This window comes from Emys orbicularis, chromosome 3 (assembly GCF_028017835.1).
Source record: "Emys orbicularis isolate rEmyOrb1 chromosome 3, rEmyOrb1.hap1, whole genome shotgun sequence".
Lineage (NCBI taxonomy): Eukaryota > Metazoa > Chordata > Testudines > Emydidae > Emys > Emys orbicularis.
Genome location: NC_088685.1, coordinates 182,053,296 through 182,079,112, shown reverse-complemented (window position 1 = coordinate 182,079,112; position 25,817 = coordinate 182,053,296). Strand labels below are relative to the sequence as shown.

Sequence of the window (25,817 nt, the reverse complement as noted above, 5' to 3'; positions counted from 1 at the left end):
CCCCAGGGAGTGGCAGGGACCCACACATGTGAAACGGAGCACATTTCTAGTTCAGGCCCATCTTTTAAAAAAAGAACTTTAGGTAGGGTTAACATACATCCGTATTCTCCTGGACATGTCAGGCTTTTTGGTTCTTAAATCGCCGTCCAGGAGGAATTTTTAAATTTTAAAATTTGTAAATTTTAAAAATTCCTCCCAGGAAAATACGGATGTATGGTAACCCTATTGGTACAAAAAATACATACTGTGGCACATCCCTTAAATCAGAACTTTTTATAGGGAACCGGTTGTTAAGATTTTGGCAGCTCATCACTGGGCATAGCCCTCCCTCTTCTAAAAGTGTTCTGGCATGCCTGAGCAGTATGGTGACCCTCAGCACCCCTTTGGGGCTGTTGGCAGATAGACATGACTTACAGCATGAAACTACTTTGTTACATCGGGACCTAGCCAAAATGGGAATAAGTGGCTGCGTGAACTGAACAGAGACATAACATACAGGAAGCATTCATTCTGAGAATTTGGCAGGCCTGGGGATTTATTCTAATTGTTCAGAGGGAAAAAGTCACAGGATTTTAGTTGATAGGTTGGTCATCCAAGACTCCTCTGAAGTACATCCCATTTCCAGGGGGACAGCAGGGTTTATAAGCCAAAGAGATCATAGAGAGTAGGTAAATTCTCTTGTTTACACAGAAGTAGTGAGTAGTCTCTTTGGCTAACAGACATGAAAAGCAATCACTCTGGGTTACACAATAGGAATAATAAAAGTAATAGTAAATTTGTATACTACTATACATTAATAAGCTATGTACAAAGTATATATATTAATTAAATCCTCACAATACCCAGGGTAAAGCTATATAGATACACAATATCATTCCCTTCTTTGAGGTTAAGAACAAAGTTTTTAAACTTAAGCAAGCAACTTCAAATGTGGGTGTCTAGTCAGGCAACTAGCTACATATTTAAGAACTTGATTAAGTGGCTTGATTTTTCAGAGATGCAGAGCACCCACAATTCTTATTGGCTTCAGTGGAAGCTACAGATACTCAACCTGATTTTCAGGGGTTCCATTTGCTGAAGTACGTGAATATGGGTTTACCTGCCTTTCTTTTAACACCCAGCTTTGACTCAAGTGACTTGTCCAAAATTACAGAGAGAACCACTGTAAAAACTGAGATTTGAATTTAGATTTACCAGGTTGTTTATCATCCCTAAGCACAAGGCCACAGAGTGTGTGAAAAAGAGAGAGAGAGAGAGAATCTCATTCACAATACAGGGGAGAAGAGCTGGAGTCCATTATTTACACACATTACTTCTACTGGTGAAATCTCTCTGATTTATAGAGTGGGATACAATTTTTTTCTGCACTACATTGAGGGGAGACTCCCTTTTGGTTACTCTGTGTGGGGGAGACTATTTAGAATACAGTGAATGGAGAATCTCTGGATTTTATGTTAATGGTGCTCTCTGGGATGTTTTTTTCAGAATGACTTTGTAGGTGAAGTCTCTAGATTATGAGAGGGCCCCTTTTGGTCACGATGGGAAGGGGCTGTCACTACTTCACAGTGCATATTAGAGAACTTCTTTGGAGTATTCTGTGTGGGAGAACCCCTCTGGCCTACACTGTGAAGGAGACTCTCTCTGGTTCACATAGGGCTGTATCTATACTAGAATTTTTAAAAATCGTTCTCTCTCACCGGCACTGGCAGTTGTGACAAGGATGGGAACATTAATATATACGATCCACCACATTTGTACTACTGTAGTGTTTAACTTTGTGTGTCCTCCTCCACACTCCCAGCCAAATTAAAGCAGTCACTATAGCCCTTGGAGTCATGTGATTACATCAGAATCTAACCTTTTCATTAGGAAAAAAGTTTCTTGCCTTTATGGTTGTGAAAAGCTTGAGTATGTGAATCAAACATAATGGATGTAGTAACATTTGCCTGAGTCTAAAACACTGCTTCCAAGACCTAGCTGTTTTCGTTCATCTCAAGGGGGCAGGAGGGGGGTAACTGCAAGACTCACTCTCTGAAATTCCCACCAACACCAGCAAAGCTGCAGTTATGACACTGTAGTGTAGACACTTGCTACAGACCTAAAGAGGTCTTCCCCTTGCAGTAAATCCACGCCCTGCTGCGTGGTGTAGGTCGACCTAAGTACACTGCAAGGGGCATGACACTTTTCACAATGAGGTATCTAGATCAACTTAAGTTCAATGCATAGGCGAGGCCCGCGTGGGAGAAGAGAGCTGTGGGCCTGACGCACCCTACCCAACCAGCTACAGCCTGACTCCCTGGGAAGGGAAGCTAGGGCCTCCTCCTGCCATAGTAACTGCAGCGGGGAGGCGGGGACCGAGCCGCAATGCAGTCACGAAGAGCCCAGCTGGCCCTGCTCTGCCTGTGCCACGACCTCCCCCAAACCCCGCTCTGCCGCCCGCCCTGGAACCACTGTAGACTCTAAGCGCCGCCCCCCAGGCGGCGCAGTGGGAGGGCGTCGCTTCTAGCCCAGACTGTGCATGTCCGAAGTGACGCATTGCAGGTACGAACCCGCCAATCAGCGCCCTCCTTCTCTAGTTCATTGCTTCAGATACACTTTCCTAAATGTTCCTCCGCCAGGAAAAGTAGCGCCACGCTCGCCCTTGCTCCCGCCGTTCCTCCAAGAGGAACCCTCCCGCTCTCCCGTGTCCGACGCTTTCCTCCGCTGGGGCCTGGGGACAGTGCGGGTACAGATTCGAGATGGGGGCAGGGTTTGTAGATAGGAGAGCGGAGAGCCGGATCTCGTTTTTGCTTCACCGACGGGGGTGGGGCGCGGAGTGATCTTGGAGGGGAGTGAGGAGGTTTATGAGGCACTGCTGGGCAGCGGGTTGGGCTCAGTGTGACTGTGAGGCGAGCCGAGCCACAGAGTGGATAGTTAGTGAGTGGTTAGCTACAGCATTTTGAGCTAGTACACCCCCACCGCCAGGCCGAGCCACCATGGTGAGTGCGTGGGGATGGGGTGGGCTGCGGGTCCCCTAGGACTAGCTCCGTGTCCCGGTCCGCGGGGGAGAAGCCGGCTCGCCGGGCTGCGGCGGGTGGGGTGGGGCGGGAGTAGAGAGAGGGGGCGGCGGGGCAGTGCTGGGGTCTGTGCGTGGGTGGGAGGCGACTCGCGCGCGCGGCCCGGCCTTCCCGCCCGGAGCGACTGGCGCCGGTGCTGATTCAAAATTCAAACTGTCAGTTCAGTTGGCTGTGAGCGCCATGATGCTTGTGGGGTGGGGGGCACATAACGGTTTCTCGTGGAAAGAGGCCCTTGGGGTGGGGGGAGCCGGCAGCGGTGGCACTAGCCGCATCTCGCGCCCCTGGAGCGTGTGTGGCCGGACTTGCGGGGAGCCGGCCCCGAGCGCTGGCAGCGCACCGCGGAGCCCTGCGGCGCCGGGGAGGGGCTGCCTCCCCGCGCCATCTGTCCCCAGGCTGGGGCAGGGCTCCGGGGCGGGCTCGCCGGGGGCTCTTCAGCGGGGATTTTCTTTCTTCCCGTGGCGAAGGGTTTTCATTGCGTTTCGGTGACGGCTTCCACCCAGCCGCTCCTCTCGGTGGCCGTGGGCTTACTTGTCTCCCTAGCATCTGTTCGTTTAGCGTGTCCCGGACAAGCTCAGGAGCGAGTGCCCTGAGTACAGTTACAGTAGCTATTGTGAGGTGTCCAGGGAGAAGTACTTTGCCTAATCAGAAAAAGCAATACTAGCAAGTGCCTATTACTGCTCGTCTCATTCAAGGAAATTAGGTTTACAGTGCAAAGGAGTCCTTTTTGTGTCAGTAGCTGTTCTCAGAGTATCAGTTTGATTCTTAAGCCAACCCCTAAAATAGGGTGCTGGCTACAATGTAACTGTAGTAGCCCCTTTTGGTGGGGGAAGATGCTAGTTTAACAAGACTCCAGATTATGCCACTACTCTAAATGAGCTGGATAAATACCAGAACAAATAGTAGATCTCAGAAATAGGTTTTCAATATAGCAACGAAAAAATTTCATGCTTACTTTGTCTTGCTAGTGTCTGTTTTCCCTACCAAACCAAAATTGGATTAGCTTGCAAGAGTCAAGCAAGTTCTTAATATAGAGATGGGTGTGACCAGGGGACATGGTGGCATATTCAGTATGGCTGTCATCAGTACCAACAGACCAAACTTGGTTAAACTTGTGAAAGAGTATTACTCAAATTGAATGTACTAAACTGTGCATAATGCTTTGCTCACAAGTCCAAACTGTGACAACATATACATAATTACATATGAATCCAGCTATCTTGTTGCTGATTCTGTGCTTCCTAGCAGCATGACTGTGTCAGCACTGGTGTTTCACCTAAATGCTAGGTTCTGGAATACAGTGGCATCTGTTTCTGTGGCTTGCTTAACTTTGTTCTAATTTGGCTCCTCCACTGTATGCTGTGGAACTAGCTTAAAACTGTTGAAGTCTGCACAGGATAGCTAGTTCTCTTGTGTAGCTATTGATAGGAATAGTCAAAAGGTTTGACTTAACTATTACACAGTTCTACCTCTAGGGGGTGCATACACTGTTCTGGAGTTGCACTGTAGAACTAGTACTGTAGGTCTTTGCTTTAAGCTCTCTAGTTATTGTTTTAATCACCTGACCACAGATAGGCACTCAGTATTAGAGCTGCAATTCAGCAACCTAACAGAAAAGATTTAATCTAATGATACCGCAAACTAGCTTGTAAACTTGAACAAAACTTTAAGGAAACAACATATTTGAGGGTGCATTGAAATATATTAGAAAAGTTGGAGGTTTTTGATTGCAAACAAAAAATCATCCCCATGTCACACAGATCAACTTAAGCAATGATATTCTTTAAAAGATGATATTTTTAGAAGAAAACTCAGAGGTGGAGGAGGCTTTCAGGCAGAATTTGACTTATCAGTTACCAATGGTGGGTAGGAAACTAGTCTTGCAGAGTGGTCAGATCATACCTTCAGAACAAACTGATGGGTAAACAGGTGTTCCTGCAGCAAGGTGTGAATAACCTAAGGTCTGTATATACTGGCCTCAATGCATAGTATGAGCACTGGGAAGTTTCCTAAGGCAACTGTGGCAGTGCGCTATTTCTGTAGCTGCTACTCCAGCTTCAGAGCTGAAGACATAACCTCTGCTATATGCCTCTCAGCTGTAATGGCTGGTGGGGACATATAGCAGCAGACTTGCTGACTACACCTTCAATAGACCGTCTCTCTCTTATTCCAAAACTTATGTCCACTTCAAATACTGACACAAGCAGGATAAATGTTCTGGCTAGTGACCTAGTGGGTGATTTGCATGGCTCACTTTCAGAGGCAGGAAATACTTGGGAATCTTAAATTAGGGGAGGGGGAAACACTCAACACATAAGCTGGATATGTAAACAGTATATAGGATTTAGAAACTCCCAGGTACTGACTTGTTGTTTACTAGTGAGTGACATGCTCACTACTTAACCTGTTTGTGGAGTGTTTAGTGGGTATAAATCATCGAACAGAACTGTGGTACATGTGCTCCAGTCTGTTTGAGCTATAAATGTAACTGGGAAAGTATTGCTTGTTTTGTAGTATGTGCTTTGAATGACACTCTAAAGGCAGACAGCTATAATTGTGCAAGGATGTTTTCTATGAAATTGACTGGCACTACAGTAATGCACCAGAGTTTGAAAATATGCCATGTAAGAATTGGATGACAGACAAAATTTGGACAGATTCAGACAAATACACTTTTTGTTTAAAAAAAACTGGACCTGATGTTGAGCCTGTCTAGCTTTTTGCATCTGTAGCTAGAGAAGCTCACAAAATAGTGTACGTCTGTTACTCTGCCAAACTGAGGTGGTGTGACTTGATTCAGTGCTGTGGGGTGGGTCACAGGTAACTTAATGGATGCAATGAACAGCTATTTGATTTTTTTCTGTGGTCATTACTGCATCGTCCATTCACTTTATAGTCCACTTCCCCTCTTAAATCTGTGTATCATAGCCCAATTTTCCTGAAGCGCTGGGCAAATTCATGAATAATAATTAAAAGGGGTTGTACCAACTTCTGAATATTCCAGTTGTAGTTTTTCCACAGTCACACTTCAAAATAAAAATTTGAGTACATGAAACTCTCCCATTTTCCTTTCTGTAAATTACCTATTTAATTCACTCATTCCTTTTCCATCGATAGATGGAGTGGATGATTTTTCTGGACAAAGATCTTTGTTCTCATAAGTGAAATGAGTTTGAGAATAATGGCAACATTAAACTGTAATGTCATGCAGTAGTCCTCCCATTTCTTAGTTTTAAGACTAGCCTGATCAACATCACTAAATGAGTGGTCACAATAAAAATCGGGATAAGAGAATCAGTGCTGAAATCTCAATTTTTACACAAGCCTGCTAAGTTTCCTTTAAGCTGCCTGGCTGCACAGCAGCCTTCTTAGTGCTGCACAGGCACTCAGGGAACTCACCTGGGGACCTGCTGGGAGAGGGGCACCCCTCCCTGGGCCCAACCGAGCCTAGCCCCAACCTGCTGCGGCCGAGGCGGCCCAACCCCAACTCTGCTGCAGCTGGGGCAGCCAGGTCTGGACCCGCCAGGGGAGGGGTGCCTATCCTGCAGCCCCAGCCCCGTGGCAGGGAGAGACGCCTCTTTCTCCTCTTCCCCCCGCAGTGCCTCCCTCCCAGCCCAGCCCAGGTGCTGCTGCGGGGAGTCCTCTCTCCTTGCCGGAGCACCCTCCTGTACCTCAAACCCCTGAGCCCCCTCCCACACTCTGAACTCCTCAGCCCCACCCCCACCACATGAATTTTGTTACATGTACCAATATGAAGGTGATGTCACACACCACCATATTGGTGCACATAACAAAATTCATTCCACACATGCGTGGGAAAAATTAGAGGGAACACTGCAAGCCTGACACATCAGTAAGTGTTTAGAGTAGCTGCAGATTATTAGGTTAATCTTCTGTCAATGGAATTTTAATGGGTAAATTTCTAGAAAGATTCCTTAAAGTTGGGACAGCGCAACCTAAGCTGAATGCTGATAATAAATGTCTGAAGCTTATTTAAAGGTCACCTAGACTTGAAAATTAAAGAGACTTACTAAACTCCTCATACCATTGCATTCAGTCAAAAGGGGAACTTATTTAAAATTGGCTTTAATGACACTGTTTGTCCTTGCTGCTGGCAAACTGTAGGGCCCCAACACTAAAACTAATAGAAGGTTTATAGGTATGCATCTTTAAACTGTATTGCAGAATAGATTGAGGTGCCTAAGACAAAAGTCTAAAGGTATTAAAATACAAAATTTAAGACTGATGTTTTAATCAAACTTACCAGATTTTTATCTGACAACTATTTGAATACAAATATCACTAGTAACTTTCAAGTACAAGCTGGGTATTTGATCACCAGCCTTTCATACAGGAATCTTTCAACGGACACATCAAGATAATTTGTTTTAGGAAATGTTTTATTTTAGTGATGACTTTATTATTCTCCAAAATAGACATTAGTCTGCTTCTGAACCTAGCATGGAACTTGGAAGAGAACAATGGATAGACCTTACCTATTAAATGTATAGAGACCTAAATTCCTAGGTCTTTACTACAGATAATACTGAGATACCTATAAACATGGTCTAGAGGGGACTCGATGGCTCAGGAGTCTAGTAATTGGATGTAGGCTCTTACCTAGGTTAACTGCTCTATATTAGCGCTGTTCAGTATTTGGTCATTACTAGCTGGTATTTTAACAACCTAGGAAATAAGCTGGTGACTAGTCCTGTTGTAGTCAAGATGTGTATTGTAACTTGTTAACGACAAAGTATTTTTTGAATCAGCTCTGTAGCTTTAGGACTAAGCTGGAACATTGAAATGCAATAAGTAAGCCCTGAGGCTCGGGTACCTAAGAATACTTATTTGCAAAAGCATATTCACTTGTGACTCTCCGTTCATTCTTGTCTTGCTGGAATATAACATTATTTTTTCTATTATAGGCTGATCAACTGACAGAAGAGCAGATTGCAGGTGAGTTTTGAGATGCTATACTAACCACACACAAAAACCCAAACCCCCACATATGACGTTTCACTGAATTGATTTGATCTTAGTTCATGTGGCAAGTCATAATTAATGAGTGAGTTAAATGTCTAAACAGGTGCTAGAACTGGGGTGCTGCCCCACACCCTGGCTTGAAGTGGTTTCCATTATATACAGGGTTTACAGTTTGGTTCAATGGCTCTCAGCACCCTCACTATACAAATTGTTCAAGCATCCCTGTCTCTAAATATAGAAAATACAAACAAGAAGTTGCTGTCTTTAGTTTGCAAGTGAAACTTAGGCTTGGCTTTCCCTTAGATAACATTGGATGCAAATCAGTTGTCTAATTTTGAGTTTCTGAATAATAATTCTCTCCTTTAAAACAGTTCAGACCCCATAATATTTATTATTTAATTATGGGGAAGCCTGTTCTTTCAGTCCTACTTTGCATTGTTAAATTAGGCCTATTTTGTGACAGCCTCAATATAATTTAGAGCACCATATTCCTTAATTGTTATAAAGCTTTAAATATTACTTTGGCTCAATACTTACTAACTGTTCCTTTAAACGTTTTACAAAATCATTAATGTTAACTTTAGTGTCAGTGAAGGTATGTACATCTCTAAAAGTAAAGCACTAGGTATTGTTCATCCTGAAGTTTTTGTCAGTGCTTATTGTAACATCAAATATAAGATCTCATGAACTCTGAGAATTTTGCTTATTACTAATAATTGCTTAACTGGGTCTTATTTGCCTTCTACTTGTTGCTCATTTGCAAATTCAAGATAGCATAAGAACTAATATTTTAATTTGCTTTTTGCATAATATTTTAGCTGGGGAAGCTACACTATTATGCAAAAAGCAAGAGTTGTTACATGTGGAGACTTCTTGCTTAATGCTGTTACTCTTGAAGTGAGTGTGGGATAAAGAATTTCAAAAGTATGGTCCGGGCACTAAGTTTCCCCACATCCTGAGATAAACATTGACTACTTGCTTGTGGGTGGGGTGGCAAGTGGCTTTAATGATGATTGCTGCTTTTGCAGAAGATGAACTAACTCAGATTTCACTTAGTCTTAGTCTGTTACTATATTGTGTTATCTAGCTATACGGAATGCAGATCTTGTTAAAATGGTTGAGTTTGAATGGGGCATACTGTTTCAGTAGATCCTGATAAATCTTGAAGTACTTCCCTGCTATTAAAAGTATATTTAAATAGCATTAGAATTAGAGGTAAAGATGTTTGTGTGTTCAAAATAAACATTGAAGTCTAATCTTACCTGAGTCCTAAGTATAAACAAATCACTGGTACCCATGTTTAAGATTGCTCCTAGGCATTAATTCCATATTCAGATAAATTAAATTTTAGATGCATGTAACCCCTTTCCTAGCACAGTTTATATTCTCAAACCTTTGGGTATCCTCCCTCAGCATTTGTTTTGAGTAAAACTCCGAAACTGAAGAGCAGTGGGACCATATTGTGTATTTATGCTGAAGTCTGAAAACTCTTGCTAATTTTTGGAAGTTAAACTGACTTACTGACTCAGAAATCAAAGTCTAAGGTTTATCTAATACTTGTAGAATAGGTACCATGGCAGTAAGCTCAATCTAATTCAGCCTCAGGTCTTTATAGATAGCTGCTTACATCTTTCGACTTTCTAAGCTTTTTATAGCTAAAGATTAGTGACTTGTCTGATCATCTGTTGTCAAACAAAACTTGTCTACTTCTTTACTGGTTGCTTAAATTACGGTGTTAGTGGTCCTCTCTTACAGGCTGTAGTAGTTTTTGTACTGGTGACCTCTGCGAGGACACAGGAAGTTCAATATCTGACACTGTTTCAGGGATAATGCAAACGTTGACAGCCCTGTGTTGATTTGATTGGACAGCAATGACTGCCTGGTGGCTTTGAAATCCAAAAGTGGGGGGGAAAGGACAGCTTGACACCTCTACATATTGGAGTAGAGTTTGAAAAATAGGTCAATTATGGCCTTGCCATGATCGTGTCTAAGGTTCTGTTATGCTAGTCATACGTATCAAATTACTGATTCTGTAATGCATATAAAACACTTACATAATCCGTTTAGTTTACATCACTTTGTCTGCCAGGTTTGATTATGGATGCATGTCAGTGACAAGCTTCTATTGGTGCACTAAGATAGAAAAAGTGGATCTAGAGGTGTTTAGGATCTTTCCATCATTTGATGTCTAGTTTCATCCTGAAAATTCACATTTGACTTCCTTGAAATGGACTAACTGAAAATTCTGTCTTCTGAGAGAGTACACTTTTAGTGTTTGTTTTGTGCATTTGACAGCTCTTTTGCAGTCAGTAATATGGGGAAAATACGATGTTACTGGTATTTTCATGACACTACAGCATTCATTTACGAATGTACTTGATGCAAGAAAAGACTCTTTACATGGGCATGAAATCCTCAAACAGTTGTGGAAAAGCCAGTGCAGGTTCTCTAGCCAAATGGAGAAACTTATCTGTACATAAGTGTGGCTGTCTAAGCACATTGTTAGATCTTGAGAGAGTAAAATTTGATGGAGATCTTCTCAAGGAAGAGAATGCACAGCCTGGAAACAAAAACTGGATTGAAATTGTGGTCCTGACACTTCAATTTTGTCTCCTAAAATTTTACATATGGGATGCACTCTGAATGTGTGGTATACAGCTAGTAACTGCATTGTGTAGTAAACGTACTTCAGTGTATCTGAGATGGCAGTGGGGGCTTGTCTGAGAAGTGACTAAGTGGTAGCTCATTCAACAAATGTCTTCATCTATGTCCACAGACTGACAACTGGTATATACCAGGTGGCTTGAGACCCAATAATACTAATGTTGAGACTTGGATTTGGCATTGGAAGATTGTGACTGATCCCTTTTAGACAAGAACTTTTTATTCTTGGTGGTGATGCCCACATTTAATCCTGAAGTCCCAGTAATACATAGATGGAAGAAAGCCTAACTCTTCGGAAGCCATGTCTACACTACACAGCTTTTAGCAACATGGCTATGTCGCTACAGCCGTGCCGTTAAGTCGTGCAGTGTAGCCACTGTTTGTTGGCTCTCCTGCCAACAAAAAACTTCCACCCCCGACGAGCAGCATTTACGTTGTCGGCAGGAGAGTGCTTCTGCCACCAACATGCTGTTCACACAGGCACTTATCACCCCAAAACTTTTGTCTTTTGGGGGAGGGGAAGTTCAACCCCTCTGAAAGACAATTGCCTGTGTAGACATAGCCTTAGTGGCAGAGGTTAGTCTCACAATGATATAGAGAATGCTTGAAACTTTTTCATGGCTGTTTAGAAAAGTTATTTTCTTTATTAAAGCATCTGAAGTCACAGTTGGTAGAACTGTTCCAAGTTTTGAACTGCTTGGTGGAGCCATGTAGTCTTAATTTATGCTGAAGTTACTGCTTGGTACTACAAATTAACCTTTCTGCTTCATGGAGGATATGTAGATTGGATTATTAGCCTGTACAGGTACACAGCCTTGTTCAGTGAGGATGGGAAAGAGGTCAACAAGAATTGTTCAGAGTTTCTGCCACTAACTTAACTAATTTCTGGAAGTAGTTGGTCTACCTGTCTAGCATACCACTTCTGAGCAGGAGCTATCTGTCTTGGCTGACCCAATCTGGGAAGGAGATATTGGGGACCAGATCAACCAAGGAAGTTGCAACACCTAGACAATCAAAGAAACACTGAGGTCCACAAAGCCTGAATTTCAGATGCCTAGGCTTCCCTCTACAATGAATGAGGAGAGAGGTGCCTTAGAACAGGAGTTAAAAGCTAGCAAAGTTGGTGGAGAGCTGCCTAAACTATCCAATAGTAGATGGTGATGAGAGGGATGTATTCTAAGCCCTATCCTTCTCTTGGTGATGCCCATCTAAATTTGGGCTGCAATTTGCAGAAGGCATCTCTTTGCTAATAAAGATGAAAGGGAACTAGATGTCTTAACTCCCCACAACCATCAGAGGAGGTGGTAGCAGTGCCCACCTTCTCTTTTAGGCCAGTAGCTGGAACACTGACCTGATATGTGCAAGACCGTATTCAATTACTCCCTCAGGCAGAAAGCTTGGAGGTGGTGGTGCCCTTTCCTCTGTACAGATTTTACATGGTACCTGCTCCAGTAGGCAGCCTCTGAGCATGCCTACTTGATTAGGCCCCGCATGCAGCTTAGGTGACTGAATCTCTGGTGCTTTTGCAGGAGCTAGTTATCTGGACACCTAGAGGGAGGCAGCAGTGCACATGCTCAGTCAATAGATCCCGTAGGGAACTCTGAGCCCAAGAACTTAGTCAGTTTAGGCGCATACAGTTTGGTTGGGAGTCTTATGGAGCATAAAACAAGGAATCAGGCACCTGAATACCTTGTGGATCAGTGTGTGGGTCCATTAGTGGAGGAGACCGCTACTTTGTCCAGTAGGAGGACAGGGTACTAGTACATCTGAGATGATTAGGCATTGGCTCAGGAAGCTGTTGTAACAATAAACTAGCTGATGATTTGCTACTTTCCCTCAGTTGAGTATTTGACTGTCCAAAAATAATTGGACAGTTGACTAGTCAAATATTGGTCAAACATTGTCAAATGGTCAAAGTTTAAATCACTAACAATTTCTTAGAATAGTAACAGAGCAAGACTTTATGGTCTGCAATAGGCTTATTAAGGCAATAGGCTTATTAAGCCTAATTACAAATAAGTTACTTAACTGAGTTCCTTTAGCATAGAAAATGAAAAACACAATGAAGTGAAGCTCTTAAATGAGAGAATTGTTATATTCTTTAGCAGTGTTAGGTTAGTATTTAAATATGAATGTTCAAAACTGAAGTTACAAAAGAAAAATTAAATAAAACTGATAACTATATAGTAATTTTTAAATGCTTGTATGCTAGGTAGGGAGTTGGGAAGCTCTTCAAGCAGCCTGATAGCTGTGCATCTTTTCGCTTTGTGTTGGGGAGAAGACTTAAGGTTGGTCTGCACTAGGAAATTAGATTGACCCAGATATATCGCTCAGTGGTGTGATGTCCACACCCTTAAGTGGCATAGATAAGTTGTCTGTCACTTACCTATGTCACTTTTTGTTGACCTAGTGTGGATAGCACTAGGTCAACAAAAAAATTCTTCCATTGACCTACCTACAGCCTCTCAAGTGCACTACCTACGTCAATGGGAAAACCCCTCCTGCTGGTGTAGGATGTCTATACCAGTGGTCTCCAAACTTTTGAGGGTCGTGCCCCTTCCCCTCTTTCCCCCCCCACCCCGTTTTGGGGCTGGGAGCAGGCTGAGGTAGGGGATGGGGTAAGGCAGCTAGGGGCCTGAGCTGCATGTGGGCCACAGTTGGGGTTGGTGGCTGTGGGTGGGCCACAGTGGGGACTGGCAGCCGGGCCACCGGCCGAGTGCAGAGCTGTACCAAAGCTGGGGACATCTGGCGTGGAGCCAGGAGCAGAGCTAAAGGTGGGGCAGGGCTGGGTGGCGCTCCCTGGCCTGGCTTGGCCTGCTGCACTCCCCCGAACATTCCTCTGCACCCACCTAGAGGGGCGCATCTCACAGTTGGGGGACTTCTGTTGTACACTGAAGCACTGTAGCATCTCAGCTGCACTGTTATAGCGTTTTAAGCATAGATAGGCCCTTTATGATTGTAAACCCTTTCCACTCCCTTCTGAGTTAATGTCTGTATGTTTATCTAGTTTAAATTGCAAGATCTTCAGGGCAGGAACTGTTTTAACTTGTTAATGTGCTTTGTAAACATCCATGTGCATTTGTATATATTTGTATGCCAGGCCCACATGCAATGTTTGGGTCAAATCTAGAACAATCAAGATACTTAACTTTCAGTTAGTTCATCATTTTCCAACAGATGTCATTAGCATGTAGTGAAATGAGAGAGCAAGCCTATTTAAGTGTCCTGATAACAGATTGCATCATGGTGCCATCCAAAGTGTAGGCCACTGCCTACATCAAGGCATTCTTGCTGGAATATTTGACTGGTCAGTTGACCAGCTTGCCAAGCCTACTTTCTGTTTCGGGGAAGACTGAGAAAGTGATACCTGTACCTGGTCAACACCTGGAGAATCTAAGCTTCTTTAACCGAGCCAGTCGTGTTTTTAGCCTGGATATGATAGACTGCTCTCATCTCTTGGTTAACATCAATATAGCCGAGTGCACAGTCTCTCACTTATCAGCTGTTTTTATACTGTTGAACACAAGAGATTGACACTTGTGGACATTGGCAAGGATAGCCAGAGTGGCCCTGGAATGCCTGCAATTTGAGTATGAAGAAGATTCTACTGGGTGATCACTATGGGTACCACAAGGCGTGAAAGGCACTACCATACTTGTGTGCTACAGTGCTCTAATGTGTAGATAACCCTCTGTACCATTTTTGGACCACAAATGGCTTGCCTCTGTGTCAGGCTGGCACTGGGGTCTAGATGAGTTCACTTAGATTAGTGTTAAGGTGGATATAATCCATTAGCATTACCCTCCATTCAGCTAATCTAATAGAAAATGACTAAGGGGAGATACTGACTTTTTGATGAAGTCTGACTTTTATTACTCAAGTAGATAGTCAAAAATCCTGACTCACGATTTTTCTGAGCCTGAGTCAGGCTCATCAAAAATCATGGTTATCTAAAAATAATAATTTGGTATTCTTCTTATTTGCTTTCTGTTTTTTGATCCATTAGGATGCACTGGGGTCACATTTTGAAACTCTCCACAGCCACGAGGGCAAGAAAGCTACTTTTTTTTTTTTTTTTTTTTTAAGAATGAGGGCTGAAATCATCAAATATCCACTTTGCGTTCCTTAAAGCCCCAGCTCCTGGAGTAATCATGAGACCAATGACAAAATCATGAGTTGGCAATGTGAGGTCCACAGGTGCCTCCAGAAGTCAAGGTAGCTGTATTGGCCAAGAATGTGTTTTCATGTATGAGACTTGGCCAGGAGTCTCTCTGTGATGCAGCTCTTGTTACAGTTAGCCATGGCTTTGTCACCTCCAAATTGACCTATTGCAATGTCCTTTACTTGAGGCTACTCCTGAAGACCATTTGGAAACTTCAGCTGGTACAGAATATAGTTGCCCACTTAGCACTGTTTTCTGTAGAGTGTTTTATATACCTTTGCTCTATAGAGGGATTACACTGGCTTCAAACGCTTTCATGTGTGTCATTGTGATACAGCAATAGTTGTCAGAACATTGGAATTTACTCTCCCCACTATTGATCCACAGGACCCTGAACATGTGTTAAAGCCTTTCTCATTGCTGTAATGGAGGTGGGAGTGTCCCTTTTCACAGGGAATGACTTGCTTAACTGTAACTCTTGTGGAGCATGCTAACAGGTAGCTGCATGTAAAATAAATGTAGAGCTGCAAATTGGTGATATAGTGCAGTGGCTTTCAACCAGGGGTCCAGGGCCCTCTGGTGGGCTGCAAACAGGTTTCACGGGGTCCACCAAGCAGGGTCAATGTTAGATTCACTGGAGCCCAGGGCAGAAAACCAAAGCCCTGCCATGCAGTGCTGAAGCCTGAGGCCCAGAACCCTGTCACCTGGGGGCCTGGGACTGAAGTCGAAGCCTGAGCAACAGCTTTGCAGGGGCCCCGGTGGTGTGGGGCCCTGGGCAGTAGCCTTGCTTGCTACCCCCTAACGCCAGCTCTGGCTTTTATATGCAGAAAAAAGTTGTTGGGGCACAGCTGGGCCATTGAGTTTTGAGTGGTGGCTCAGAGGAAAAAAAGGTTGAGAACCCCTGTTATAGTGCACTTCTGATCTTTTTCTGTTAACATATGCCTGTGCTCACTTCAGTAGAAGTTTAATTCATGCTTTTGTTAAAGTGCCTTGGGATAGTGGTTCTCAACCTTTCCAGACTACTGTAACCCTTTCAGAAGTCTGATTTGTCTTGCATACCCCAAGTTTAAACATACCTCACTTAAATGACTTGCTTACAAAATCAGACATAAAAATGTGTCATCAACAATTTAAGTAATAGTGTGCTATTTCTCATTTTTACCATATTAATTATAAAATCAATTGGAATGTAAATATTGTACTTCCATTTCAGTGTTTTTATACTGCTCTATATAGTATAAAAATTGGATGAAATTTTAGTTTTTTATTGACTTTGCTAGTGCTTTTTATGTAGCCTGTTGTAAAACTAGGCAAATATCTAGATGAGTTGATGAACCCTCTGGAAGACCTTTGTGTATATGTACCCCTGGTTGAGAACTACTGCCTTGGGATATTCAGCATACAACATATGAATCTTAGGGCTTGTCTACACTGGCAATTTACAGTGCTGCAACTTTCTCACTCGGGGTGTGAGACACCCGCCTCCTGCTGAGTCCACAAGTTTCAGCGCTGTAAAGTGCCAGTGTAGACAGTACACCAGCGCTGGGAGCTATGCCCCTTGTGGAGGTGGGTGTGGGGTTTTTTGAGAGCACTGTCTCTCCCAGTGCTCTGCCACGACCACACAAGCCACATTAAAGCACTGCAGCATTGCCAGTGTAGAATAGCCCGTAGTCACCTAAGTAGGTGACAACACAACTTACTGTGACTACTGCAGATGGATGTGTATAAGTGAGAACTGTCTCTTGGAATACTTACTGTTGAGAAGCTTAGGAAAAATCCACACCCCTGAATGACACTGTTAAACTGACCTAACACCCGTTGTGGACAGCGCTTGCTTGACTGGAGAACTTTGAACTTTCCTGTTGACCTAGCTACCGCCTCTTGGGGAGGTGGCCTGCCTTGTGCTTAGCTAGCAGAATTTTCAGAATATTTTAGTTATTAAGGCTCAAACCAGCTTCATGCAAAGAAAATGTAAATTAGTAGTCAAACCTTACTTTTAAGTTTAAATTGGGTGCCTGTTGCCAAAGGCAGATGTTTTTGGTATGGACTCAAACAGCTTTGTTACTGGATTGTACAGCCAAACAGTGTTTCTTGTACAGTAACTCCCCACTTAACGTCCTCTTGCTTAACATTGTTTCGATGTTGCGTCCCTGCTCCATTACAGAATATGCTCGTTTAAAGTTATGCAATGCTCCACTATAACATTGTTTGGCTGCCTGCTTTGTCCACTGCTGGCAGCCCCCTATCAGCTCCCCTACACCCCCACCCCAGTGCCTCCTGCCCACCCGCGAATCAGCGCCTTCCCCCCCTGCTCCCCTTGCCTCCTGCCACAGCAATCAGCTGGTTTGCGGCCTTCAGGAGGCAGGGGAGGGAGGGGGGAGGCTGCGTGCCGCATCCTCGCTCCTCCCCCAGCCTCCTGAATGCCGCAAGACATCTGATTGCCATGGGCAGGAGGCGGGGGGAGTAGGGGGAAGGCACTGATCCGTGGGATCTGCCAGCGGGCGGGAGGCACTGGGGTGGTGGTGTAGGGGGGCTGCCAGCCTGTTTAATACCTGTATTAAATTGCTTGTTTAAAAAGTATATAATGCCTTTTATCTGGCCAAAAAAAAAAAAAATTCCCTGGAACCTAACCCCTCCATTTACATTAATTCTTGTGGAGAAATTGGAGTTGCTTAACATCATTTTGCTCAGTTGCATTTTTCAGGAACATAACTACAATGTTAAGTGAGGAGTTACTGTACTAACCTTCCTTGGGGAATGTACTTGGTATTTGGGAGTACTTGCAGGTGTCTCTGGTACAGTAGGTAGCAGTGAGGCACTCCTCTCTAAACTGATCCTTAATCACAACTTTTTAGGGCTCTGAAGGCTTACTTTGAGCAGTGCTAGAACTGAAGCAAATTAATACCTACTGGAAACGCTCACAATTGCACTTAACCACCTGAGTGGTTGATTACTACTTCCAGTGAAGAAGAATAAAGTGCAACTGAGCCCTCAGAAATTGAGCTGTAACTATTCTACAATTGTACAAGAGCCAAATACTTCTGAATTTTTTTCACTTAAGGAGGAAAGGTTGCTGTTCAAAGGCTACTTTTGTCTAGGATATTGTGACTGAAATAGCTGTAACTGCCTACTTTAGTAATGTACGAAAGTGTTAATGATGTTTCATCTACAGTAGTATATGAAAAGGCTGCTAATGGAACAAAAGATTGAGACTTCAAGTCTATTCTGTTTTCAGGTTGTGCCTGTGGTTTAGTGACTTATGGTGCTGATAGTCACAAGTCTTAAACATGGCCTTGCTTGGTTAAGTTTGGCAAGTGGGTCAAATAATGTCAGCTGACCATCTATTTGACCAAAGTCAAATGTTAAATATTCCAGCAAGAATGTCCTGATTTTAGGTGGCCACCTTCCTTTTTGATTGCATCATGATGCATTTTCATTTTTAGAATATTTCATTGGCTTGCATTTGAGTTAAAACTCAGGTGACTTGTTTTTGAGTTAGGCATAAGTACCTGAGGCTCTTGTGGCTTCTCATCATAAGAGATGGCTTGAACCTACTGCTTTCGAGTATCTTATGTAACAGGACTTACCAGTTAAAATCAAGCTACATGTTTACTTGCAAAACCTCTGCAAGTGGACTCAAATGGTTTTATTCACGTCAAGCATGCTTCCTTTAGATCAGCAGAAGTAGCCAATTTCTGGATGGCTCTACTTTAAGTTCTCTAAGATGGAGTATAGAATACACTAATGCTAGGGCTAATCAAAACAAATTGGGAAACTGACTCATTTCCATAGAAATTGTTTAATTTTGACTGTTACTAGTTCTAATACTAAACTTTAATCTATGGCTAACCTTTTCATATTAGAAAAATAGGCACATTTCTTAAACACAACTCCTTCAGTTAGGGAGAATGCTCACTAGGTACTGATGGATGGCCTCTCCATTTTTATGCATGAAAGGATTGAATTACATTTAGGGTTTCCAGTTCTAGGTGGAATTCACTCCAGCAAATATTTAAGAGCTTTTCTCAGACTTACTATGCTCTCCTTCAAACTGTAATTGAATTGTTCTGTAGATAAGCCTGGTAGACCCAAAGACTCTGCTGGGAGATTTTCTACTCCTGGGGGGAATTCCGCACCACTGCACATATGCAGAATTTATGTCCCCCCACAGATTTCTTTGCTTCCCTGCAGAGAAATGTCCCCCGCACACATCACTCCTCAGCTGTGTGGAGGGATCACTGTACAGGTAGCTGCTCCCCCGTCCACCCAATCCTTGTGCATCCAACCCCCTCCCTCCCCCCCCCGACCCTTCCGCAGAGCCTCACTCTGCTGGATCCAGACCCCCCCACACACACACACACCCCATGAGTCCCATTCCCCCTGTACCTGGATCACCCCAATGAGCCACCTGGATCCCCACCCCAATGAGCCCAACCAGCTGCACCTGGATCCCCGCCCCCATTCCCCCAGCATCTGGAACACACACACACACACACACACACCCCCGCTAAGCTCCAACCATCTTTACCTGGACCCTCGCAGCATCTCATTAACATTGCACCCAGAACCCCCTAACAAGCCCCTGTGCAGCCAGATTGCCCCACACCTGGATCCCCCACTGAGGCGCCTGCACCCAGCTAGCTCTACACAGAACCCTCTCAACCCATACCTGGCTCCCCCCACACTAAGCCCCTCCACATTTGGACCCTGCCAGACTGAGCCTGCCTGCCTGCACCTGGCATGGAGGGGCAGGCCTGGTCCTTGTGCTGTCAGTGTTGGGTGCAGCTTCACCGCTGAGTCAGTGTCCCGGCGGAGCTGCAGATTGATCTTCCACCTCTGTGCAGCCAGTGGCCTTTGCTCCCCATGCCATGCTGGAGCCCTCCACATTTGACACAATTTGCAGAATTTAATTTTTTTGGCACAGAATGCCCTCGGGTAATTTTCCTTCAAAGCAAGGGCTCTAGATTCAATATTCTAGAAAACTAAATTCAGTTCCTGAAATAACCAATAACCTGTAATCTAAAACAGGAAACTGTAAATGTTTATAATTGATCACAGGTGATACATTTTTAGACTTTTTGATTATTAAAACCAACTTAAGTTGAAATGCCTAATCTCTTGTCTTGTCAAACAGAATTCAAAGAAGCCTTTTCACTATTTGACAAGGATGGTGATGGTACTATAACAACAAAGGAATTGGGGACAGTGATGAGGTCACTTGGTCAAAACCCAACAGAAGCTGAGTTACAGGATATGATCAACGAAGTAGATGCTGATGGTAAGCTTTCTAAAAAGCAATTTGTTGAAAATAAACTTCTTAAATGTGTTACTAATAACAGAATTCTCTTGCAGGCAATGGCACAATTGACTTTCCAGAATTTCTGACAATGATGGCAAGAAAAATGAAAGATACAGACAGTGAAGAAGAAATTAGAGAAGCATTCCGTGTGTTTGATAAGGTACTAAAGTATTGTATAAGATTTGCAAGTTAGTTGAGGGATTGAATAAAACAGATTCCAGTCAGTGTGGAAAGTACTTCTCCTATTTGGGGTGGCTGTGAAATCTTAAACCTCATTGGGAGGCATGTTACAACACTTAATGTATATGCGGAGATCCCTTTCAGGAGTTTCATGCAGTAGACACATTTCAGGAGATCTTTCAGTAAGGCACTTGAGTGCCTATCTAAATGGTCCACATACTTGTTAAAGCTGGAAATATAGCGTCCATAAATTTACAGGCTCTCAGCAGTACTAAACATTTTGGCTGCACTAAAGCTGCTTAAATTCAAACAATGGCTTGTTCCTCATACTTGCAAATGTACAATATCAAAGTAGGGTTAAGAACTGCAACAACTTACTGCATGTACATAATTGTTTATAGAGGAAATATCAAACCAGACCACTTAGATTTTCTTGAATGGTATAGCTGATACGATATGCATATTAAGTCAGTTGTACAGTTAATTTATTGGCTCCGCATTTACTTATGAATTACTGAGATACTACTGAAAACAAATCTGACATGGTCACTTGCCCTCTGGAAGTGGTGATGTGATGGGGAGAGCAATTAGCAACTCTTCTATTCTAGAGAAGCTCCTAAATTTTGTCCAGAAGTACTGTATGTAGAGTAATTTCAGAGGTTATTTGGTTTACACTGAAATTGTCTTTAAACGGTTTTAAACTTGTTTCTTTAGGATGGAAATGGGTATATTAGTGCTGCAGAACTTCGCCATGTGATGACAAATCTTGGAGAGAAGCTAACAGATGAAGAAGTTGATGAGATGATTAGGGAAGCAGACATTGATGGTGATGGTCAAGTAAACTATGAAGGTAAATTTCACTAGAAACAATGGATTCTTGTTTTCTGGTCTGAGGCGCTACTTGGTGGATAAGGATGACCTGAAGTGTTCAACTGAAGTCAAGCTTCATTCAGCTACACCAGATTACAAGAATTTACGTTTATGTGGGAAATGTCTCCTGTATATATTTGGTACAATTTAAATCACTCCAACTCCTTAAATAGCTTCATAAGTGATTCTTTGGCTCCCAATTATAGATACCAGTTTACTGCTTTTGCTTCTAGAGATGAAGAATGGCAGTGGAACCGTTATAGAGACCGGTTAAATTCAGGTGGCTAATGCAGTGTCATAAAATCCTTCCCAAAACTAACTCAACCAGAACCAGTAGCTCCTTCCAGTACAATGTTGTACAGAATGAGGAGATGAGTTTAACTGGTGGCTGTACATGTATTGCATTTCAGCTCTGCCCCAATTAAAGCTATTAATCTGAAAACCATACTAGGAAATCTAGTCTGAAATCTGTCAAGAGTTAAATCTTAGACTAACTTTGCAGGAGGAGAAAATCCCTTAAATCCAGTAGTCTAAAGAACTCTAGACTTAACAAATATATAAAGTATTTCATATGAAATAGTACAGCAGTGACCTACTTATACCAAGTTTGTGTTCCTTACTCACTGGTATCCTGAGACATTTAAAATTTTCATGGATTTAAAACAGAGTGCTTGATCACATCTGTTCATAGTGCCAAAGAGGTACTATTGTTTGGAATGAAGCTGGATAGTGTTAAGATTTCATTTTATCCTTGGGAACTATACATATTGTAAGGACCCTAGTTGATCTCATGTCCACAGATAATTTCTAACTCAACTCTAGGGCAACCAAGAGAGTCTTTATGGATACCTAAAAAGGAATCAAATCCTTCAGCTGTAACAGTCGTTAATATTTTTAGTCAGCTAAGATTACACACCTTTCTGTAGATCTTAAACTTTGTAAGCTTTGGCTTTGGAGTGAGAAGCCATTTAATTAGACTTGCTGTTAATGGGACCAAAGTTGCTACTCCAATTTATATGGCAGAGGGTAAGCAAACAACCATTTAGACTTCTAGCAATTAGTTGCTTGTTTCTATAACTCTGTACACTATCAATCCTATAGATAGCCAGTTATTTCCATTTTGACAAAGTCTAGCACTAGTCCCTGTACTCTCTACATCTGAGACATTTTTCACAGAAAAGGTTCCACTTTTCCTGAAGCAAAAAGTCAAATTTTTAGAGGGCAACTAACATTAAGCACACTTTAATGGCCAGGACCAAATAAATCATGTTTCACTGCATACATAAAATCTAGACCCTGAGAGCTCTATTTTAGTAATTGTTGCTTTCCCTTTCTTCCCCCTTATGAATGGCTAGTCCCCTACCTTGAAGCTAAAGCAGGGAAGTTAGACCAGAGTATGAAGAAAGCACATGCAATTAAGGACTGATATCCTGTTCCACCTCTCCTGCCATTCTTCCCTCCCCTACCAAAAGAGAAATGTGCTGCTCATTTGAGAGAGCAGGTCCCCTTTCTTCCAGCAGTCTTTGTGGCTCCTTCTCCCTGTGCTGCTCAGTGGCTAGTCAATGCCCCCAAGAGCATGCCAGTGAATGTCTTCAGATGCCCTCAAACTCCACCCCATCAGCATGCTCATCCCTAGGTCAATGAAACCCAGATTCATAGATTCTAAGGTCAGGAGGGACTATTGTGGTGGTGTATTCTGACCTCCTGTGTCACACATGCCATAGAAATTCCCCAAAATAATTCCTAGAGCATATTTTTAGGAAAAGCATTCAATCTGGATTTAAAAATTCAGTGATGGATTCTCCATGACCTTTACTGTCAAAAAAGTGCACCTTATTTCCGGTATGAATTTCTCTAGCGTCAACTTTCAGCCATTGGATCGTGTTATATCTTTCTCTGCTGTATTGGTGAACAAAATAGTTGTTAATGGGCTCTTGATGTAGATATTTAGACTGTAATCAAGTCACCCCTAAACCATCAACTGCTTCATTGGTTCATATTGCAGCCTCTTCTGTGCAAACACAATAAACAAAAGCTAGTTACTTCAATTTTGTATTTCATGGCAGTTAACTTTCCCTCTCCTATGAAAGTGACTGGTAATGCAGCCTTTGCCCAGTAGTCAAAGCAGGTCAGGTAAAATAGTAAAATGAAGGGCAATAGTACTGTACAGAGTGGAAGTCTCTTCAGAGCAGACCAATATCTGCATTTACTAAAGATATGTCAAAGAAACCTTCTGAAAACTTAATTATGGCCTTCTAGAGGTCTGCTAGAAACATTATTTCCTAACTCTGGTATGAGGTGTAAGATAAGGCCCCAAAACATTATGGGATTCAATACCACAAATGTCCCTTATGTTTCGTGGGACAAGCTGACCCCCAGTAAGTTTAGAACTAAAACTCCAGCAAATGACCTGCTGATATGCCGGTCACAGGGTTCTTCTGGAATAGAGTGCTGGAGAAGATAACATAACTTCAAACACCTTCCTGCAAGAGGCATCTCAGACATTCACTAGCACAGTAGCTCTGTAAATACAGTAATCCTTACCATTTGTAGAGAGGGCGATTCCTTTCTGTTCTGAGAGCCTGTAGTCTAATTGCATAAGAATTTAATTTGTAAAATACTAATACAACTTTCTTTTCCTTTGCAGAGTTTGTACAAATGATGACAGCAAAGTGAAGAGATTGTACAGAATGTGTTAAATTTCTTGTACAAAATTGTTTATTTGCCTTCTCTGTTTGTAACTTATCTGTAAAAGGTTTTTCCCTTACTGTCAAAAGAATATGCATGTATAGTAATTAGAATTCCATTCCTCCATGTTTTTCTTCCTTTATCTTACTGTCATTGTTCTGATTTTTTGGAAAATTGATCAAAGTAACAAATGTTGCATGTGGCTTACTCTGGATATTTAAGCCCTTCTGCACATCTAAAGTTAGTTGGAGTTGATCAAATGAGGGAACATCTTGGTTATGCCTGTTAAAGTAGCTTTCTTTAGGAAACTTAGCATGTTGTTGAAATGTGGAGCCTTAACTCTGCGTGGACTATTGATAGTTAACAATATGAAACTTAAAAGTTGCACTATTGCAAAACGGGTGTATTATCCAGGTACTCGTACACTATTTTTTTGTACTACTGGTCCTGTACCGGAAAAACATTTTCTCCTATTACTATGCTTTTTAAACTTTGTTTAGCCACTTATTTTCAAAAGAATCTGCTTATGGCACAATTTGCCTCAAATCCATTCCAAGTTGTATATTTGTTTTCCAATAAAAAAAATTTCAACTTACCCATATTGTTTGTGTATCCTTGTATTATTTATGGTATTAGACTAGCAACTCTGCAATGAGATTAACAGCCTTAGCATGCAGGCCATGATTTGCTTGTAGTGGATTAGATATTTGTTAAAATGGTTGTAAAGAATGCTGAGAACTAGTGTCTTGGGGAAGTGGCCATTTTTATCATGTTAATCCTAAATTTGGAGAAACTATTCTAGGTAGTTCTATAAATAAATAAAATAATGGAGATATCCTCTCTCCTAGAACTGGAAGGGACCTTGAAAGGTCATTGAGTCCAGCCCCCTGCCTTCACTAGCAGGACCAAGTACTGATTTTTGCCCCAGATCCCTAAGTGGCCCCCTCAAGTATTGAACTCACAACCCTTGGTTTAGCAGGCCAATGCTCAAACCACTGAGCTATGCCTCCCTCCTGTGACTTTCTGCAATATTTTGTCTGGAAGGCTGGAACTTTTATAGAACCTGTTACTATGGTCTGACTCCCTGTCCACCATCTGAAGCCTTTCTGCTGTCAAACATGTGATTAATCTGTAGTTGACCTAATTAAAATTGTTTGCTTTCCTTGAGACTGATGGGACTTAGTCAATACTCAAAGTAATTACTAGTCTCAAGATCTTATCAAAAGGAAACTCCAGAGAGCATGTGCTTGTAAATACTTTAGGGTTATGACTTAGACTTAATCTAAAGCCAGATATTTAAAGTTACTAAGAGAAGTCCAGTTTTACAGATTGGCCATGATTGTGGATTGTAGCCATTAGCAAAGTTGAGGTATGTTGCAAGTAAACAGGACACAAGAAAATTCACTTCACTTGGATACAGACTAATTTAATGGAACCCTGAACCCTACATGTACCACAACACAACATGTAGCTCTACTCTCAGCTGCATCACATCTTCCACTTGGAAAAGCAGTAATGGTGTGGGGGCTCTCATGCCAAAGGGGCAGGAGTAATAGCTGAGGGCCCTGTTCACTCAGTACTTACACCATCATCTGGGCAGGTGGACATGGCTTTCATGCTATTCCTGCCACATAGTCTTGGAACAACACCTCAGGAAAAACCAATAGTGCTTACACATTGCCATGCATGTTGGCAGACTGAAGAGCTGATGGAATGGGATGGATGTGGGGGACAAATGCACAACCTCTTAAAGCTAAAAATTAAAGTGCCTTTTTCCTTTCCATTTCACATCTTAGATTTGTGTAACATTAACAGGCACAATGATTACCTAAAACCAATGTAATTTAGATACTTTTTACACAACAGCCATTCATGAGTAAACTAAAAGTGTGTACATATCCTGAAAGAGCTTGAAACA

General features: G+C 42.5%; 1 protein-coding gene across 1 annotated transcript; it reads left to right on the top strand.

Moving 5' to 3' along the window:
* The first annotated feature begins 2,835 nt into the window (after positions 1-2,835).
* Positions 2,836-24,498, top strand: CALM2 (calmodulin 2). The gene is made up of 6 exons (XM_065400393.1): positions 2,836-2,978; positions 7,979-8,009; positions 19,997-20,140; positions 20,215-20,321; positions 21,056-21,191; positions 23,859-24,498. Exons 1-6 carry the CDS (start codon positions 2,976-2,978, stop codon positions 23,885-23,887), a joined length of 450 nt encoding a protein of 149 aa, XP_065256465.1. The 5' UTR covers positions 2,836-2,975; the 3' UTR covers positions 23,888-24,498.
* Positions 24,499-25,817: the final 1,319 nt, after the last annotated feature.